The sequence below is a fragment of the Caretta caretta genome, chromosome 6, assembly GCF_965140235.1.
Source record: "Caretta caretta isolate rCarCar2 chromosome 6, rCarCar1.hap1, whole genome shotgun sequence".
Lineage (NCBI taxonomy): Eukaryota > Metazoa > Chordata > Testudines > Cheloniidae > Caretta > Caretta caretta.
This window is the reverse complement of record NC_134211.1, coordinates 99,996,877-100,017,313: the sequence shown is the minus strand read 5'-3', so window position 1 is coordinate 100,017,313 and position 20,437 is coordinate 99,996,877. Positions and strand designations below refer to the sequence as shown.

Sequence of the window (20,437 nt, the reverse complement as noted above, 5' to 3'; positions counted from 1 at the left end):
GAATCCCACTAAAGATTACCTGAGCCTCAATTTCCTTAAGCATCTTCCCCAGCCTAGCAAGTCTCCCTTAATACTTTCCAGCGAGAATCTAGCTGTATCATTTGTTCCCACATGAAGGATAATCAGGGGATTCTTTCCTGCTCCCTTTAGGATCCTTTTCAACCTCAGGTCTGCATCCCGTATCTTAGCACCTGGAAGACAGCATACCCTTCTATTCTCTGGATCAGCTCTGGTTACAGGCCTGTCTATTCTTCTCAGTAAAGAGTCCCCGATCACATAGACCTGCCTTTTCCTGGTGACGGTGCTATTCTCCAGTCTATCCCCTGTTCCCTCTGGCTGCAAGTTCTTTCCATTCTTATTCTCCCTTGTAATCCTCTTCAACCCACCCTGTATCCTGCTGGGGCTCATATTTGGTGTAGTCTCCATTGACATCTCACTCCCTCAGCTCCTAGGCGGAGGCGCGACCAGGCAGCTCTGCATGCTGCAGCCACCCTGAGTGCCGACTCCCCAGGTCCCATTGGCTGCGACTCCCGGTCAATGGGAGCTGCGAGGGCAGTGCCTGCAGGCAAAAACTGCGCACAGAACCCCCTGGTCGCGCCTCCGCCTAGGACCCAAGGTATGTACCTGCTTCTGGGGAGCCCCCCAAGGTAAGTGCTGCCTAGAAGCCTCACCCCCTCCTGCACCCCAAGCTCTAGCCCCCTCCCACACCCAAACATCTGCTGGTGCTGTGGGAGGGGGGTGCAGTGGCCCAAGACTGCCCTGGCAGTGGCTGCCCCAAGCAGCCGCCCTGGCTGCTGTAGAAGTCACGGAATCTGTGACTTTCTGTGACTTCCGTGACAAACTCACAGTCTTAATCATGATTTTTCATTTGCTTTTAAATATTCTAAGTAATCCTTGAAGGAATGCTGAGGCTTAGGTATCATCATTGTGATTTTTTTCCCCCTTTTTTATGAAAACCAGTTCAAATAGCCACTTTCCCTACCATAGTCGAATATAGAAAATTGTCAGTTATAAACTGTGCAGAGATGTGAATTAATGAAATACTATCCTATGTAAAGTTGTGGAGTTGCAATTTAATCTTATAGATCACTTAAATAGCTGATTAAAGCTAATTTTGATTAAAAGAAATAGATCCAGTTTTATGGAATACAGGGTTGTGTTTTAAACACTTTGCCCAAGAGGTGCAATACTAGACATATTGATTTAAGTCTTGGGTGCATTCTGCAGTAGTTAATGGAGTGGGTGGGTTAGGTTCTGTGGCTGGCAATGTGCAGGTCACATGGGTGGGCAAACTTTTTGGCCCGATGGCCACATCAGGGTTGCGAATCGGTTTGGAGGGCCGGTTAGGGAAGGCTGTGCCTCCGCAAACAGCCTGGCTCCTGCCCCCTATCCGCCCCCTCCCACTTCCCGCCCCCTGACTGCCCTCGACTCATCAACCCCCCCTTCTCCTTGTCCCCTGACCACCCCCTCCCAGGACCCCTCTACCCCAACCATCTCCTTGGGACCCCACCCCCTATCCAACCCCCCTCCCCCCCACTCCCTGTCCCCTGACTGCCCTGACCCCATCCACACCCGGGACCCCAGATCCATCCAACCCCCCCTGCTCCTTGTCCCCTGACTGCCCCCTCCTGGGACCCCACCTCCATCCACACCCCTGCCCCTGACAGGCCCTCCAGGATCCCAGACCCATCCAACCCCTCTCCCCCCCAGTCCTTGTCCCCTGACTGCCCCCTCCCGGGACCCCCGTCCCTAACTGTCCACCTAGGACCCCACCCCCTATCCAGCCCTCACACCTGCTCCCTGTTCCCCCCCCCCCGGGACCCCTGACCCCCTGGGACCCCACCCCCATCCAACCCCCCCATCTCCCTGTCTCCTGACCGCCTCCCCCATCCAACCGGCCTCTGTCCCCTGACTGCCCCCTGGGACCTCCTGCCTCTTATCCAATCCCCCCTCCCACCGCCCCCTTACCATGCCGCTCAGAGTGGCAGGACAGACTTATTGGAAAATCTGGGCAGTGGGTGGGTGCAAGGTGTGCTGCCCACGCGGCAGTGTGCCTGCAGAGGAGGGGCCAGGGGCTAGCCTCCCCGGCCAGGAGCTCAGGGCCAGGCAGGACGGTCTTGCGGGCCGGATGTGGCCCACGGGCCGTAGTTTGCCCAGCTCTGGACTAGATGATCATGATGGTCCCTTCTGACCTTAAAGTCTATGAGTCAGGTTGAAGCAGGAAAGTTCTGAACTTCAGTGATGTGTATTTTGGAACAAAGTCCTCTGTTTGATGTGTTGGCTGCTCTTTGTAATGACAGAAAATGTGTTCATTACAAAAATCAAAGTTGAACCCATCTCTATTCACCAACTTATGTTGGACTTGAGTTATCACAATATAACTTCTGCAGCTAAACTTGCCAAAACTTTGTGTATTTGTCATTTTTCTTCAAGTCTTTACAGGCTTATAATGTGATAAAGTAAAAGGAATTCTTAAAATTACCTTGCAGATGACATTATGTAAACAGTGAATATTTTAAATAAAATATAATTTGTATTAAACTATCAAGAAAGAAAATATACAGAGGAATTATTTTATTAATTTGACTGCTTAACTTTTGGGTTTCGAGGGTTTTTCCTCAATGATCAGCAGTAGCCCCTTCATGGATTTTTTTTAACACCTGTTTGTTTTCCTGAAAGGTAATCTGTAGATAATTTTTAAAAGGTTGGGTTTGTGCCCTTTTTTTTTTGGGGGGGGGGGGCAATCTTTATGAAGAAGGGTGCAAAGTGTTTTTGTAGATTCCAAGGCCACAAGGAACCATTATGATTATCTAGTTTGACCTCCTGTATAACACAGGCCATAGAACTTCCCCAAAATAATTCATAGAGCATACTTTTTAGAAAAACATCCAATCTAGTTTTAAAAATGGTTAGTGATGGAGAATCCATCATGATCCCTAGAACATAAGAACGGCCATATTGGGTCAGACCAAAGGTCCATCTAGCTCAGTCCCGTCTTCTGACAGTGCCCAATCCCAGGTGCTTCAGAGGGAATGAACAGAACAGATAATCACCTACGGATTCATCTCCTGTCGCCCGTTCCCAGCTTCTGGGAAACAGAGGCTAGGGATCCATAGTTCCTAGTTAGTTACTCTCACCTTATTTTCCATCTGAATTTGTCTAGCTTCAACTTCTAGCCATTGGATCATGTTTTACCTTTCTCTACTAGATTGAAGAGCACATTATTAAATATTTGTTCCCCATGTAGATACTTAAAAATTGTAATCAAGTCACCCCTTAATCTTCTTTTTTTGTTAAACTATATTGAGCACTTGGAGTCTATCACTGTAAGACATGTTTTCTAATCCTTTAATTCTTCTCGTGGCTCTTCTCTGGACCCTCTCCAATTTATCATCAACATTGAATTGTGGGCACGGACCTCACATAGTATTCTAGCAGTAGTCACACCAGTGCCAAATACTGAGGTAAAATAACCTCTCTACTCCTACTCGAGATTCCCCTGCTTATGCATCCTAGGATCGTGTTAGCTCTTTTGACAATAGCATCACAGTGGAAGCTCTTGTTCAGCTGATGATCAGCCATGACCCCCAAGTTTTTCAGAGTCACTGCTTCCCAGAATAGACTCCCCTTCTATAAGTACAACAAGGAGTCTGGTGGCACCTTAAAGACTAACAGATTTATTTGGGCATAAGCTTTTGTGGGTAAAACATTACTTCTTCAGATGCATCGAAGCTTATGCCCAAATAAATCTGTTAGTCTTTAAGGTGCCACCAGACTCCTTGTTGTTTTTTTGGCTAACACAGCTACCCCCGGATACTTGACATCATTCTATAAGTATCGCCTACATTCTTTGTTTCTAGATGTATACCCTTATATTTAGTCATGTTAAAATGAATGCTGTTTGGTTGAGTGCAGTTTACCATGCTTCTTTTTTGCCCCTGAAAGAGTGCTTTTTCTGATGGTTTTTGATCTTCGAAATATCAAGAATGTCAAGTCTGGTCTCTCTTGCTTTTTACTGAAAGACGTCTTGAAAGTATCAGATGTTTATTGTCAGCTTGTATCTTAGCTGAGAGGGTACTTATGTTGAATTCTTAACAAAGACATCCCTTCTTCCAACTGTTCATTATATACTGAAATTAACAGTGAGTATCCTCTCAGTTGCTTTCTTTATCTTCTCAATTGCTCAGCTTTCGGTTGCGTGTACTGTCAAAATTTCACTAATTCTCTGGTGATCACTGAGTCTTCCAAAATCAGCAAGAACTGTATTTCTAATCTAAAAAGCATATATATATATATATATATATATTTTACAACACATCTTTCAGGTATTTCTTATGCATCAATAAAAAGCAAAAAAGAGTACTAGTCAATTTCTCCCCTCCGCTGCTTGAAGGCCCCTCCAATCATTTTAACTTGATCTAAAGTGAAAGTGGCCTTGCAAAATTGTCTTGAAAATTTATCAGCATAGGTACAAAAGCAACTCATTCGGTTTTACTCTGGGGGTGGTAATGGAAAGGACTACTGATATTTATTCACTTGTCAAAGTGTACTTACCATGGGCAAGTACAACTTTGTATGACCTGTCTCAAGTAGTAATTTCAAAACAAATTTCAATAATTTTAAAGGTAAATGGTGGCTGTTACGCAGATTTCTTTGACTTTTGTGGCAACCATTGATGCAATTCACTGTCTGAGAGCTATCCTTCCCTATAATTTGGGGGATGAGGAAAACTCTGGTTATGGACTTTCTCACTGGTGAAATTTCTTTAAAATTGTTCTAACTATATAAGGAATTATGTTTCTTAGCAGGAGTCCTTCAAGGTCAGAGCTCTCAGGAGGAAGTGACACCAATGAAGATCTAAAAAAATCAACTAAGAAAAGGAAAGGGAAAAAGAAAAAGCATCATCACCACAAAAAAAGAAAAAAGAAAACCAGAGAGGAATCAAGTAACAGTGAGTCAGACTTGGACAGTGAGTGTATGAGGGATAAACCTAGAGGAAGTGACACAAACCGTGAAAGAGAAGCAGCAACATTGAAGTATGTGCATTTTACTAATATGCTTGGATATAAATATAATCCTATTCTAGTACTGTATGTGGTGTTTGAACTGTTTAGATGAGAATACTCTCACCAGTGGGTCAGTTCTGACTCTTAAAAGAATAAGTTTAAACTTCCATTGTAACCGTCTCAGAACAGAACAAGAAACACTCAAACATTTTTTATTAATTGTTGCATCTGAAAAATTATGCCGAGGAATATTTTATGAAGTATTTTTTTTTAGAGCTGAACAGAATAGCAGAGCAATGAAAATGTGGTGCTTTTTTAATGTTAATTCTCCCTGTGAATTATTGTAAATCTTTGTTTCCTTATATTAATCCTTGAGTAACCTATTGTGCTTTGAGGGGAATTGTATTAAACGATGTCCTTAGATACTGCAGAAAATTGAAGTTGTTGAATACTGAAGCAAAAATTTGTTTTTCCTAAGGGGAAGTGTTTCATTATACTGTGCATTCATAATTTCCCCTCTCAGCAGTGGGCATTCATTATAAGATGTATATTGATGTTTGTATTAATTTAGTATTTTTAGTTTTATTTCTGGCCTTTAGCCATTCATTAGTATGCATCATACACTTTATTTTTTGTATATGTAAATCAAGATTTGAATGAGTGATGTTCTATTATATCAGTGGTTCTCAACCAGGGAGCACATCAGCTCATCTGGATGTTTGCCTAGTTTTACCACAGGCTACATAAAAAGCATTAGCGAAGTCAGTACAAACTAAAATTTCATACAGACAATGACTTGTTTATACTTCTCTGTATATTATACACTGAAATGTAAATATAATATTTATATTCCAATTGATTTATTTAGAATTGTATGGTAAAAATGAGAAAGGAAGCAATTTTTCGGTAATAGTGTGTTGTGACACTTTTGTGTTTTTATGTCTAATTTTGTAACCAAGTAGTTTTTAAGTGAGGTGAATCTTGGAGTATGCAAGACAAATCGGACTCCTGAAAGGGGTACAGTAGTCTGGAAAGGTTGAGAGCCACTGTATTATATCACCTTGGCTTGCTGCTTTCAGAGACACTAAAATAATGAGTAACTAGTCTATATGTAGCAAGAAAAATGTTTTAAAGTGACCAGTATGATGATTTGAATAGGAAAAAGAGCTTACATGGATACATTGGGTGCCCAGGCTCAAAAAGTGGGCCTTCCATTTCGCACTGACCACTCATTGGTCTTTGATGACTTAAATGTAATTCAGGTGCCCAAACAAAAGGATTGATGTTCTTGTACGGTACCTATACTGTGCATATAGGTTGTTTTAAGTTTTCTCAGAAAAAAAAACCTATATAAACACTCTTTAAGTATAAATCTGTGTTAAATTTTAGGTTTAAAACTCAAACTGATGTTAACATGGGACCTATGCGCAGAATTATTCCTGTTAGCATTTCCATCTGAAACATAAACTGTGAAACCCTCTCGAGTGCCTTGTCACAGGTGAATGTTGGAAACCTTGTCAAGGCGCTGAAGCTCCTTTTTTAATATTCACATTTGTAATACAAATGTGAAAGCAGAATTCACCATATCTTGCAGTTCTTAGAGAGGTAACTTAGCTGCATCTTTTAAAAAAAATATGACTTATGTAACTAATTCATAAAACCTTTACATTTTACTGAATTGCATTGGTATTGTTATAGAAAATTAGCACAGTATAGCACCGATTGTCCCCTTTTTGATTTACTTTTTCTTATAGAAGAAGTTACAGTTAATAGCAATGTTTCTTCTTGCAGGCTTTAGACTTAGTAAGAAACCCATTTATTAAATCCTGTTGAGCACTTTCCATGCTCTTGGAGGTCCATTTTCGAAATGCAGTGAATGATTTTCTCTTGAAAGTTCACTGTATTGGTGGCTCCAGTGGTAAATTTCCACTTCAGTTTTCTCATCTCTTTCACCAGTATGTGACTTATTTGTTAAATGGTACATGTATCATGGCCTTTTGAATGTGCATAATTTATTATAGGATCTAGAAATGTTAAATTTCCTGGTTTTGTAAATGCTTAATGTTTAACTCAGATGTTCAGAAAATGCTTCTTCCCCCTTTTTCAGTCTAGAAGACATTACATCAAATGTTGCCACCATTCACTTTGTTTGGCTTGAGGATATTCAGGCTTTGACAGCAGAAACCTTCAGAACAGACAAGAAACCAGACCCTGCAAACTGGGAATACAAGTCACTGTATCGAGGGGACATAGCAAGGTACAATGCGCTGTTTTGTTTTGATACTTAAAATGTCTCTAGACATGTTAGTGGTGAGATATTAAAAGTTTGACACTAAAAATATTTATTTATAAAACGTAAAACCATGCTCAGTAATGTCCCTAGCCTCTGTTTGCCAGAAACTGGGAATGGGCGACAGGGGATGGATCATTTGATGATTACCTGTTCTGTTCATTCCCTCTGAAGCACCTGGCATTGGCCACTATCAGAAGACTCAGTATGGCCATTCTTATGTGAAATTATCTATTCAGACTTTTGTGATTCCACACTCTTCTATATTGAAACTCAACTTTATGGTATGTGGAAATAGTTTTCACATCACAAAAGATGTCTTGGAATAATCAGAGTAAGTGATGTCATGTTTACTCATGGATAGTCTTAACATTATGGTGTACAGTCACTCCTCAGTGTACATGTAGAACTACCATTAGAAGATGGCAGTGGAGTCTAGCAGTGCATGCAGGGGACTGGAAGTCAGGAATCCTGGGTTCTGTTCTAGCTTCTGTCTCTTACCTGTTGTGATTTTGGTTAAGTCTTAACATTTCTGTGTCTGTTTTCTCATCTGTAAAATGGGAGTAATACTCAGGGCATGTACACTACAAACTTTTGCCAATGCAAGTTACATCATCATAAAGGCATTGTGGTTAGTATATTGTTTATGCACATGCAATGATGCTGGCTTTGGTGGGACCCAACTGAGAGTACCAATTCAGGACAAGCTGCTTCAAACAGGGCAGTTACAGCCTAAGGCTGGGGTTCCTTTACACACCAAGGGAAACCAAACCAGCCAAACAACAGAAGACTTCGGTTTTACCCCACTTGCTGACCATAAGTCACACAAGCAATTCCCTTAGACACTCCAGTTTCCCGGTATCACCACCAGTGCCACTCATTATGGGGATGAATGGTTATGAAAACCAATGCCCCAGTAAAAGAAAAAAGGTTCATCCGATCCCAAAAGACCAAGCCCCAGACCAGATCAATATATAAATCAGATCTTACCCACAAATCACACTATTGCCAATCCTTTAGAATTTAAAATCTAAAGGTTTATTCATAAAAGGAAAAAGATGAGAGCTAGAATTGGTTAAATGGAATCAATTACATACAGTAATGGCAAAGTTCTTGGTTCAGGCTTGTAGCAGTGATGGAATATACTGCAGGTTCAAATCAAGTCTCTGGAGTACATCCACAGCTGGGATGGGTCATTCAGTCCTTTGTTCAGAGCTTCAGTTTGTAGCAAAGTCCCTCCAGAGGCAAGAAGCAGGACTGAAGACGAAATGGAGGAGATGCAGCAGCCTTTTATAGGCTTTCTCTTGTGGGTGGAAACCCCTTGGTTCTCCTGTCCAAGATCACAGCAAGGTGGAGTTTGGAGTCACATGGGCAAGTCACATGTTCATGCATGACTCAGTTCTTTATAGGCCGACCCCATTGTTTACATGTTAGTTTGAGCGTTCCCAGGAAAGCTCAGATGTGGATTGGCGTCTCCCAAAGTTCATTGTCGCTAAGTGTTTCTTGATTGGGCACTTACTGAGAATAGTCCCTTCTCAAGAAGCTGACCAAATGTTTCACTGAGGCCACTTAGAATCAAAACACATTAAGATACAAGTACATAGCCAACATTCATAACTTCAGTTACAAAAATGATACACACATACAGCTAGCATAATCATAATTAGCAAATCATAACCTTTCCATAGACACCTTACATGACAACCCTTATACAATTTTTGCTGCAAATATATAACAGTGGTTGCAACAATGATCTATACGGTTACAGTTTATGTCAATAACGTCACAGCATACTTGGCTCTATGTGTTGGTGGTGCATGTACTCACCAGGAGTGGTTGTTTTGATGTAGTGTGTGGTGCACCATGGGTAGGTATCCCAGTGTGCAACTTGCCACCGTCCAGTGCACTGTCTTTTGGGAAGTTTTGGAAATGCATGGTGGGGCAGAAATGAATAGTGCAAGGGAGACTGGGACTGTTGGGTCAAGTTCCCATTATGTAGTTTTCTCCACGCCATAATGCCATCTCCATCCCATAATATTCACTGCTATTTTGAAAATCCCATGAACCTGCACGGGACTTGTCACTATCTGCCATCTGTGACAGAAGCATGGAGCCTGCACAGCTCTCTGCACTATTGTCATGAGTGTTGCAACCACGGGATTCGTGATCCTCTGGTATTTGCAGAGCCACAAGAAGGTGTATGGGGAACATGACGATTTCCTGGAGGGCAGATTGCAAGAATCAGTTCCAGATTATTGGTGGTGGTCATGGAGCAGCTGCAAATAGTGGCACGCTGCTTCTGGGCCTGAGAAATGGAGCACTGAGTGGAGGGAATACATCATAATGTAGGCTTGGGATGATGAGCAGTGGCTACAGAACTTTTGGATGCGCAAGGCCACATTCTTGAATCTCTGTGCCAAGCTCACCCCAGCCCTCAGTGCAGGGACACTAAAATGAGAACTGTACTGACAGTGGAGAAGTGAGTGACAGTCATATTGTGGAAACTTGCAGCGCTGGATTGCTATAGGCAAGGGGGAAATAATTTTAATGTAGCCTCACGCTCTACAAGGCAGCACGAATGGAGGGAGGAGATACAATAGACGCATGGCAATGGCTGCAAACATTCCCTACAGAAACTGAACATAATGAACTCATGCTATCCCACTGGAGTGCACCACTGCCTCCACTTTCCAAAGTGCTAGGGGGTGCGTGTGTGCGTGCGCGTGCGTGTGTGTGTGAGAGAGAGAGAGAGATGCGCTTTGCCTCTTTAAGTACGCTGACCCCACTCTTAAGTACACAGCCTTTTTAAGTAGATCAGCAAGTTGAGACAGCAGCTGCTGCCACCAAGCTCCCTCCATCCTGAGCCCTGTCCTGTTCCCACCATGCTCTGTGGAGATGGGGTACAGGAGCAGGGGGAAGGAGGACACCCTGACATCACTACCCCTCTTCCCCCCTCCCTCCAGCAAACAGGAGGCTCCTGGGAGCAGCTCCAAGGCAGAGGGCAGGAGCAGCACATGGCAGTGGTTGGAGGGACACCTGAACTACCTGGCAATTGATAGCCTGCTGGGCAGCTGCTGCACAGGGAACTTACAGGAGCTGATGGGGGGCTGCCAGCTCACCCTGGTTCCAAGCCCCCACCAACTCGCTCCAACGGGTTGCTCTTCCTGCAAGCAGTGGACAAAGCAGGCGGCTGCCAAACAACGTTATAAGGGAGCATTGCGCAACTTTAAATGAGCATGTTCTCTAACAGAACAGCGACCTAATGAAACATTAACTGGGCGATGTTAAGTGAGGAGTTACTGTACACTACCACTGCTTTCACTGACATCAGGCATTATGCAGCATCTGTTGGGAACTAAAAGATAAATTATTTTCCAAACAAGACTTTTATTGACTAACAAAAAGCACCTCAGAATTTTTTTTTTTTTTACAAGTTAACAGTAAATACATTAAAACCTTAATTTTAGGATACAGCACAAAGAAGAGGAAGTAACATTCATGTCCATTTAGCTATATGTACACTTACATTCACTGCAGAGGATGTGAGGGAGATTCCCACACCTCAGCCATTTTTTTTTAGGTGACAAATCTGAGGAACTGTTCCGGATTGAGGTGTCAATAGAGGAGGTTTTGAAACTAATTGATAAATTAAATAGTAGTAAGGCACCAGGACCAGGTGGTATTCACCCAAGAGTTCAAAAGGAATTCAAATACGAAATTGCAGAACTACTAAGTGGTATGTAACTGGTCACTTAAATCTAATTCTTTTCCAGATGACTGAAGGATAGCTAATATGATGCAAATTTAAAAAAAAGAAAGAAAAAAAGGTGCAAGTGATTCTGGCATTTTCAGGCCAGGAAGCCTAACTTAAGTACCAGGCAAATTGGTTGAAACTATACAAAAGAACAGACTTACCAGACACATAAATGAATATATGTTGGGGATGAGTCAACATGGCTTTTGTAAAGGGAAATCATTGCTCACTAATCTATTAGTATTCTTTAAGGGAAGTCAACAAACATGTGGACAACAATGATCCAGTGGATATAGTGTACTTGGACTTTCAGAAAGCCTTTGACAAGGTCCCTCACCAAAGGCTCTCAAGCAAAGTAAGCAGCTCTGGGATAAGAGGGAAGGCCCTCTCATGGATCAGTAACTGGTAAGAGACAGGAAACAAAGGGTAGGAATAAATGGTTAGTTTTCAGAATGGAGAGTGGTAAATAGTGGGGTCCCCTAGGGATCCATACTGGGATCAGTGCTGTTCAGCATATTCATAAATCATCTGGAAATAGGGGTAAACAGTAAGGTAGAAAAATTTGCAGATGATATAGAATTACTCAAAATAGTTAAGTCCAAAGCAGACTGTGAAGAGTTAGAAGGGATCTCACAAAACTGGTGACCGGGCAACAAAATGGCAGGTGAAATTGTGTTGATAAATCAGAAGCAATGCACATGCAGTTATACATATAAAATGATGAGTTCTAAATTAAATGTTACTATGCAAGAAGACGACCTTGGAGTCATTGTGGATAGTTCTCTGAAAACATCTGCTTAATGTGCAGCATCGGTCAAAAAACCTAAAAGAGCATTAAAAATCATTAGGGAAGGGACATAATAAGACAGAAAATATCAAAATGCCACTATATAAATCTCTGGTATGCCCATCTTGAATACCGTGTACAGTTGTGGTCACCCCATCTCGAAGATATATTAGAATTGGAAATGGTACAGAGAAGGGCAACAAAAATGATTAGGGTTATGGAATAACTTCCATATGAGGAGAGATTAAAAAGACTGGAATTGTTCATCTTGGGAAAGAGATAACTAAGGGGAGATGTGATAGAGGTCTATAAAATCATGAATGGTGTGGAGAAAGTAAATAAGGAAGTGTTATTTACCCCTTAACATAATACAAGAACCGGGGGCCACCCAATGAAATTAATAGGCAGCAGATTTAAAACAAACAAAAGGAAGTACTGCTTCACACAAGATGCAGTCAGCCTGTGGAACTTAGTGCCATAGGCTGTTGTAAAGTCCAAAAGTATTACTAGGTTCAAAAAAGAATTAGATAAGTTTATGGAGAATAGGTCTGTCAGTGGCTGTTGGCCAGGATGGTCAGGGATGCAACTCCATGCTCTGGGTGTCCCTAAGCCTCTGATTGCTAGATGTTGGGACTGGATGATGGGATGGATCACTTGATTGCCTTGTTCTGTTTGTTCTCTTTGAAGCATCAAGGCATTGGTCACAGTTGGAGGATACTGGGCAAGGTGGAGCATTGGTTTGACCCAGTATGGATGTTCTTGTGACCTGTGAGAGCCATGGCCGATGTATGTGAAGCTGTGGTTGTCTTTACTGTACCCTTGTCTGGCGTGGTAGGGATAGGGATGCGGCCCCTGATGCCACGTAGAATGCTGGGGGAAGGGGGTGTAGAGAAGCACTATGCTGCAGGACTGCAAAGGGAGGCGAGTCTGTGATTGTTGAACCTGTAGGTCCACAAGAATCTGCAGCATCTGTGTTTGCTTTTGGAAAAGCGCCATTATACCCTGGTGCATCTCCTTCTTTTCCTGCTAGGCCCCCTGGGCCTTTTTCCTATCCGCTCTTTCCATCTCCACATAGCCTGCAATATTCATCCTCCAGACCATCTGTTCATAGACTGATGCAGCACTGGCTTGCAGGATCTCTCAGAACATGTCCATCCTGAGTCCTTTTTTTCTCCTCTTTATCTGGCTCAGGTGTTCCGTGTGGGTGGAAACCCCTCAAAGCTGCTTCGGCGCAGCTACAGATAGAACACAGAGGTGCCATAGTCAGTATAGTCACAATGGAAATCAGAAGTTAAGATTCAGAACTCACTTCCCTTGCTTCCCTAAAGTTTTAAACAAGACTTGTTTATTGACGCTTCTGCTTTGCAGTGATTGTGCATAGCGCCACTCACAGCACCAACCCTGGTGAGTATGGCCTGCTGTGGTGAGGGAAATGAGGAGGGAATTGCTTAATTGCATGAATCTCTGTGGGAGTATAGGGCAATGGCATTGAATACTGACACTATTTTCCACAGGCAGTGGTGATTTTAGCTGGTATCTCACTCCTGAAGGTAATAAAGGCACAGAGTACATAGCTGTGCTGGTGTCCCAAAGCTGTTCAGGCCCATATGCTGCTAGCCTGCAATGGTGCCTGTCAAAGTTATCGCTGACTGGCATGGGAAAGTGTCCTACTGAGGAGGAAGAAATGAGGCTGCCATCCATAGAAACCTTCAGGAGAGGATTGCAGTGTACCTCCATGAAAATTTCATTGAGATCACGCAGGAGGATTCAAGGGACATCCCTGTGTACATAAACTGCTCTGCATGGCCCCCTGCCCAACTCTAGAGGGAGAATGAAAAGCTGATAACATTTCTACCTTGTACATTCTTCTGGTACAAATAAATTAATGAAAAGTCAATAGCTGTGTCCTGAGAAGTTGGGGGTGCCTTTACTATAGTGACAAATTTACACAGTTACCCAGGGTTCCTTCTCCTGCATCAGGCTTGCCCATGCTTGACCGCCGGGACTGACTGGACTGCAGTGGAGTCTCAAACAGGTCCTGGTTTACAGCAGAGCAGCCTCCCTCCACCCCCGGACTTGTATTCCCCATCCTCTTCTTCCTCCTCCATCACCTCCTTGTCCTCTATGTTCACAGAAGGGGCCTGTGACACAGACTGCTTTGCAGTATGCACGTGTGGAGGTGGTCGTGGGGTCTCTGCCAAGTATGGCATGCAGCTCTTTGTAAAAGGAGCAGGTCTGTGTCTTGGCACAGTATTGATTGTTGGCCTCCCTGGCCTTCTGATATGCCTGCCACAGTTCCTTTGCTTTCACATGGCACTGCTGCTGATCCCCATCACACCCCTTCTTCTATGAGCAGATTGCACAGGGGATGTAGATGTCCATGTTTCTATGGCTGGCCCATAGTTGTGTGTGCATAGCCTCTTCTCTACACAGGCCGGGAGATCCATTATCTCCTGTCTACTCCTGGCCAGAGCGCATCAGGATCGTGTAGCTGGCACAACAATGGTGAGCTGCTAGAGGTGTGCTCACCAAAATGCACAATCAGGAAAAGGCATTTCAAAATTTCACAAGGTTTTAAATGGGGGTATGTGACATTAACCAGGGTACAAGCTGGACTGATGAACAGCTGCGTCCCTTGAATTCTCCAGTCTGGGGCGCCTTTTACACTGTTTTGCTCTGAGAGCTACCACTCCTTTACAAATATCTAATTTAATTAGGAAATACTGAAAAGCGAACTTCTGTCTTCTGAAAGATAAAAATACATATTTGACTAATGTGTATTTTAATAGTCACATTTTTAAAAAATGCATTGTTGTATTTTTTTCTTTAAGATACAAGCGGAAAGGTGACTCATGCCTTGGTATTGACCTAAAGAAACAATGTATAACTTGGGAAAGTTCCATTGTAGAAAAGAAACAATCCCCCAAGCGACCTGAACGCTACTTCACGAAGAATAGTGTGAAATTATTGACCACAGATGGAATTCCAGTTTACAGTAAAAGCCAAACTTCATTTGGTTCAAGCACTTTTATACCAGTTTCACAACTGGACAGTGATGCTCCTACTACAACAACCTGTGTGAATCCTCTTGGGATTTATGATCCATTGACCACACTCTGGTTGCAAGGAAAAGGTCCCCCAGAGCATGAGACTTTAAAGCAGCAGGCATCCCAAGAGACCAGTGGGAATGTTAACTCTATTCTAATGGCAAAAGTGGAAGAATATAATAGGATGGTCAGAGAAAATCCAAGAGATGTTCACACTTGGATGGAATTTGTTTCTTTTCAGGTACACAGTCTTGTATTTCTCATTGCAGTACTTTGTGATATATTTATTTTATTTGTATCTGAGTAATAATTTTCTGCTTAACATCTTGTTTCTGAGTTAAATTATATATGTGTGTATTCTATTATAGTACATGAAATATTCTTGTGTGATTTAACAACTTGCACTAATAGAGAGAGATGCAGTCATTCATTGTCACTTATGTCAACCTTCTCCTTAGTGCTCCTTCAAAGCCTGAGACCCTTCTGTATTTATAACTGAGTTGATTTCCTTTTCTTTTAAGGATGAAATAATGAGAGGACCTAGCCCTTATGCCATCAAAGAGGGAGAGCAGGAAATAAGGAGAAAATCATTCAAGCTAATCCTAGAAAAGAAACTGGCCATTTTAGAGAGAGCTATTGAAAGCAACCCAAATGATGTTGATCTGAAACTTGCCAAGCTGAAGCTTTGTACAGAATTCTGGGAACCATCAACTTTGATCAAAGAATGGCAGAAGCTGGTTTTTCTGCATCCCAATAATCCACTGCTGTGGCAGAAATATCTCTTATTTTGTCAAAGTCAGTTCAGCACCTTTTCAGTTTCAAAAGTCCATAGTTTATATGGAAAATGTTTGAGCACTTTGGCAGCTGTACAGGATGGCAGCATGGTATCACATCCTATACTACCTGGCACAGAGGAAGCTATGTTAGGTAAGAAGGTTATCTTTTTATATCTCATTTTATGGCTATTAAGATTTTCACAAAGGCTGAATATATTTTAGGAAGAGATTCTCTCTGTATTGTGCTAATTTTTTGCTTTGCAAAGAGCCTGCTGAAAATATCTGGCATCTTGCCTCTTTAGGTGATAGTAAAAGTAAATATTCAAGCCCAATATGGATACAGCAGATGCTTCCCTTCCCCAAGAGAGCTTGTGATATCACATCCAGTAATGCTCTGAAGAGTTTAAAGTACAAATTTCAAGGGAAGGGAATCTAGCCAACAGCAAATAGGTGTGTTGCTTACCTTCACAAAATAAATTCCTTTGGTTTGCGCAGCAAATAGCAGTTATATCATTTGTTAAAGATGAAACTTTTGAAGTACTCTTAATTAGGGCTGTCAATTAATCTCAGTTAACTCACACGATTAACTAAAAAAAATTAATTGTGATTAATTGCACCGTTAAACAATAGAATAGCAATTGAAATTTATTAAATATTTTTGGATGTTTTTCTACATTTTCAAATATATCTATTTCAGTTACATCAAGTACTCATTTTATATTTTTTATTACAAATATTTGCACTGTAAATGATAAAATAGTATTTTTCAATTCACGCCTTATACGAGTACTGTTGTGCAATCTCTTTATCATGAAAGTGTAACTTACCAATTTTTTTTTGTTACACAACTCCACTCAAAAACAAAACAATGTAAAACTTTAGAGCCTACAAGTCCACTCAGTCCTACTTCTTGTTCAGCCAATCGCTAAGAGAAAGAAGTTTGTTTACATTTACGGGAGGTAATGCTGCCCACTTCTTATTTACAGTGTTACCTGAAAGTGAGAATAGGCATTCGCATGACACTGTTATAGCTGGCGTAGCAAGATATTTACTTGCCAGATGCGCTAAAGATTCATATGCCTCTTCATGCTTCGGCCATCGTTCCAGAGGACATGTTTCCATGCTGATGATGCTTGTTAAAAAAATAATGCATTAATTAAATTTGTGACTGAATCCTTGGGAGAGAATTGCATGTCTCCTGCTCTGTTTTACCCTCTTTCTGCCATATATTTCATATTATGGCAGTCTCGGATGATGACCAAGGACATGCCGTTCATTTTAAGATCACTTTCACTGCAAATTTGACAATATGCAAAGATACCAATGTGAAATTTCTAAAGATAGCTACAGCACTCGACCCAAGATTTAAGAATCTGAAGTGCCTTCCAGAATTGGAGAGGGATGAGGTGTGGAGCATGCTTTCAGAAGTCTTAAAAGAGCAACACTCCGATGTGCCAACTACAGAACCCTAACCACCAAAAAAGAAAATCAACCATCTGCAGGTGGCATCTGATTCAGATTATGAAAATGAACATGCATTGGTCTGCACTGCTTTGGATCGTTATCGAGCAGAACCTGTTATCAGCATGGACGCATGTCCTCTGGAATGGTGGTTGAAGCATCAAAGGACATAATCTTTAGTGCATTTAGCATGTAAATATCTTGCAGCGCCGGCTACAACAGTGCCATGCGAATGCCTGTTCTCACTTTTAGGTGACATTGTGAACAAGAAGCAGGCAGCATTATCTTCTGCAAATGTAAACAAACCTGTTTGTCTGAGCGAGGCTGAATAAGAAGTAGGGCTGATTGGAATTTGTAGGCTCTAAAGTTTGACATTGTAGAAAATGTAGATAACATCCAAAAATATTTAAATAAATAGTATTCTATTATTGTTTAACAGCGCAATTAATCACAAATAATTGTTGTAATTGGTTGACAGCCCTACTTTTAATTATTGGGGAAAGGATAATGGAAAGTCTCTATATTTTTTTTGTCCTGAGAATCCCTTGTAGAGAATTTGAAGTTTAAACACTGACAATATATGAATAAAATAATTTATACTGTGAGGAAGGATGGTCAGTGGCTGAGGCACTGAACTGGTGGCAGGAGAGTTGGGTTCAGTTCCCAGCTCTGACACAGGCTTCCTTTGTGGCTATATCCCAAGTCATGTAATCTCTCATTCTTTCATCTTCCCCATCTGTAAAATTGAGGTTGTAATACTTCCCTACCTAACAGGTTTATTGTGGTGACAAATTCATAAACACTTGAGAAACAGCATGTAGATAAAATATGGATCTTTTGTCTCACAATCAACACCATTTTTCTTTTAGATTCATGGACTTTTAAGGCCAAAAGGGAACATTTATGATCCTCTTGTCTGACCTATATTACAGGCCACAGATTCTCACCTAATAATTTCTGTATCGAGCCCCTAACTTCTGGTTGAGCTATAGTATAGCTTCTAGAAAGATATGCAGTCTTGATTTAAAGTCTTAAAGTGCTGTTTAGTGTTTACCAGTTGGTTTAGAGTGCTTCTATATTGCTTGTTCATTTAAACAGGCCTGGACAAAGCACTGGGAAATATACTATAGGAACAAATCTTGCATTGGCAGATAGATGTTGGACCACATGATAATAGCTTCTTACATCTCCAATTTCTGACAATTTAATCACATCCTACAGCAGGGGTGGGCAAACTTTTTGGCCCGAGGGCCACGTCGGGGTGCAAAACTGTATGGAGGGCTGGGTAGGGAAGGCTGTGCCCCCAAAACAGCCTGGCCCCTGCCCCCTATCTGCCCCCTCCCACTTTCTGCCCCCTGACTGCCCCCCTCAGAACCTCTGACCCATCCAACCACCCCCCAAGGACCCCACCCCATCCAACCCCCCCTGCTCCCTGTCCCCTGACTGCCCCGACCTCTATCCACACCCCCTCCCCCTGACAGGCCCCCCAGGTCTCCCACACCTATCCAAAACCCCTGCTCCCTATCCCCCCACACCTATCTCCACCCCCTGACAGGCCCCCTGGGACCCCACCCCCATCCAACTCCCCTGTCTCCTGACTGCCCCCCTCCCCGAACCCAATCCACACCCCCGCCCCCTGACAGGCCCCCCGGGACCCCACCCCCATCCAACTCCCCTGTCCCTGGACTGCCCCCCCCATCCACATCCCTGCCCCCTGACAGGACTCCCACACCTATCCAACCCCCCTGTCCCAACTGCCCCCCTGAACCTCTGCCCCATCCAACCGCCCCCTGCTCTCTGTCCCCTGACTGCCCCCCAGGACCTCCTACCCAACTTTTTTTCTTTTTTTTTTTTTTTTTGGCTGCTGCCTTGCGTGCATGTGTGTGCGCCACCACCGCCGCCCCCTTACCATGCCGCTGAGAGCGGCAGGACCTCACAGCCCCGCTGCCTGGACAGACCAAGCTGCGGTGCCCGTGCAGCAATGTTGCTGTGGGGGAGGGGGGATAGCCTCCCTGGCCAGCAGCTCAAGGGCCAGGCAGGACGGTCCCATAGGCCGTAGTTTGCTCACCTCCATCCTACAGCCATCACAGTAAGGGATGTTTCACTGGGTATGTGTATCCTTATTGGTCCTTATTTCTTAATCTGTAAATTCTTCTTCTTACCAAACACCTTTAAACTATTTTCAATGTTTGCCACTTCCTTTGAGGGGGAAAGTTTGCAAATACCTTGTGTTAAATGGACAATGATCAAATTTCTTTTTCAAAGAAACAAACTTTTTGTTTGTTTTGTTGATATCTTTCTGGTTGAAATGAAAATAGACTCAATTTCACCTTTTGTTTCTGGTCATTTTTCACTTTCTGGTTCTCATGCACTAGCATGATGCTGTTATAGTTGGGTTGCAAACACTTCAGGAGAATGGTTTTGACGTCAGAATTAAAATAATACTAATGGAAATATTTCTGTGAGTTTCAGGTTTTGCGAATGCTTCTTTTAACCAAACCTAAATCTTGGGTTAAATTTGGTAATTTTCCTAATAAGTAAAGGGACATTGTCAGGTCAAATTGTCAGTCATGATAAATGCACCAAGTTTTTTACAGGTGGCATAATCCTGTTATGAAGATAGTGGGTACTACATATGTAGGCATCCTGTTTTCAGCCTTTGACAAGTATGGATAAATGAATGGATTAAAAAACCTGGTGAATTATGCCATCTAGTGTTTAATCAAACATATTGCTAGCTGCATGAAAATAAACAAAGACACCGAGGAGTCTGGTGGAACGTTAAAGACTAAGATTTATTTGGGCATAAGCTTTCTTGGGTAAAAAAAAAACCACTTCAGATGCATGGAGTGAAAATTACAGATACAGGCATAAATATATACTGGCACATGAAAGGAAGGGCGTTACCTTACAAGTGGAGAACCAATGCTGAAGGCCCATTTAGTCAGGGTGGATGTGGCCCGCTCCCAATAATTGATGAGGAGGTGTCAGTGCCCCTCTGCCATGTACATTGGCCAAACCGGACAGTCTCTATGTAAAAGGATAAATGGACACAAATCAGACATCAGGAATGGTAACATACAAAAGCCAGTAGGAGAACACTTCAGTCTCCCTGGACATTCAACAACAGATCTAAAAGTAGCCATTCTTCAACAACAAAACTTCAAAAACAGACTTCAAAGAGAAACTGCAGAGCTACAATTCATTTGCAAATTTAACACAATCAATTTGGGCTTGAATAGGGACTAGGAGTGGCTTGCTCACTACAAAAGCAATTTTCCCTCTCTTGGTATCGACACCTCTTCATCAGTTATTG

At 42.4% G+C, this 20,437-nt stretch overlaps 1 protein-coding gene across 3 annotated transcripts in view; it reads left to right on the top strand.

The window, feature by feature from the left end:
• NRDE2 (NRDE-2, necessary for RNA interference, domain containing) overlaps nt 1-20,437 on the top strand; it is an 80,761-nt gene that overhangs the window by 22,311 nt on the left and 38,013 nt on the right. For 2 of the 3 annotated variants that reach the window (XR_007357399.2, XM_048855800.2), the window contains exons 3-6: nt 4,806-5,036; nt 7,114-7,263; nt 14,669-15,125; nt 15,406-15,811. Coding sequence is in view for 2 of the 3 variants with exons in the window: in XM_048855800.2 (XP_048711757.2) it covers nt 4,806-5,036; nt 7,114-7,263; nt 14,669-15,125; nt 15,406-15,811 (1,244 nt within the window). In the remaining variant the exon portion in view is untranslated. The remainder of the gene's footprint in view (nt 1-4,805; nt 5,037-7,113; nt 7,264-14,668; nt 15,126-15,405; nt 15,812-20,437) is intronic. The other variant, XM_048855801.2, reaches the window with a different exon arrangement.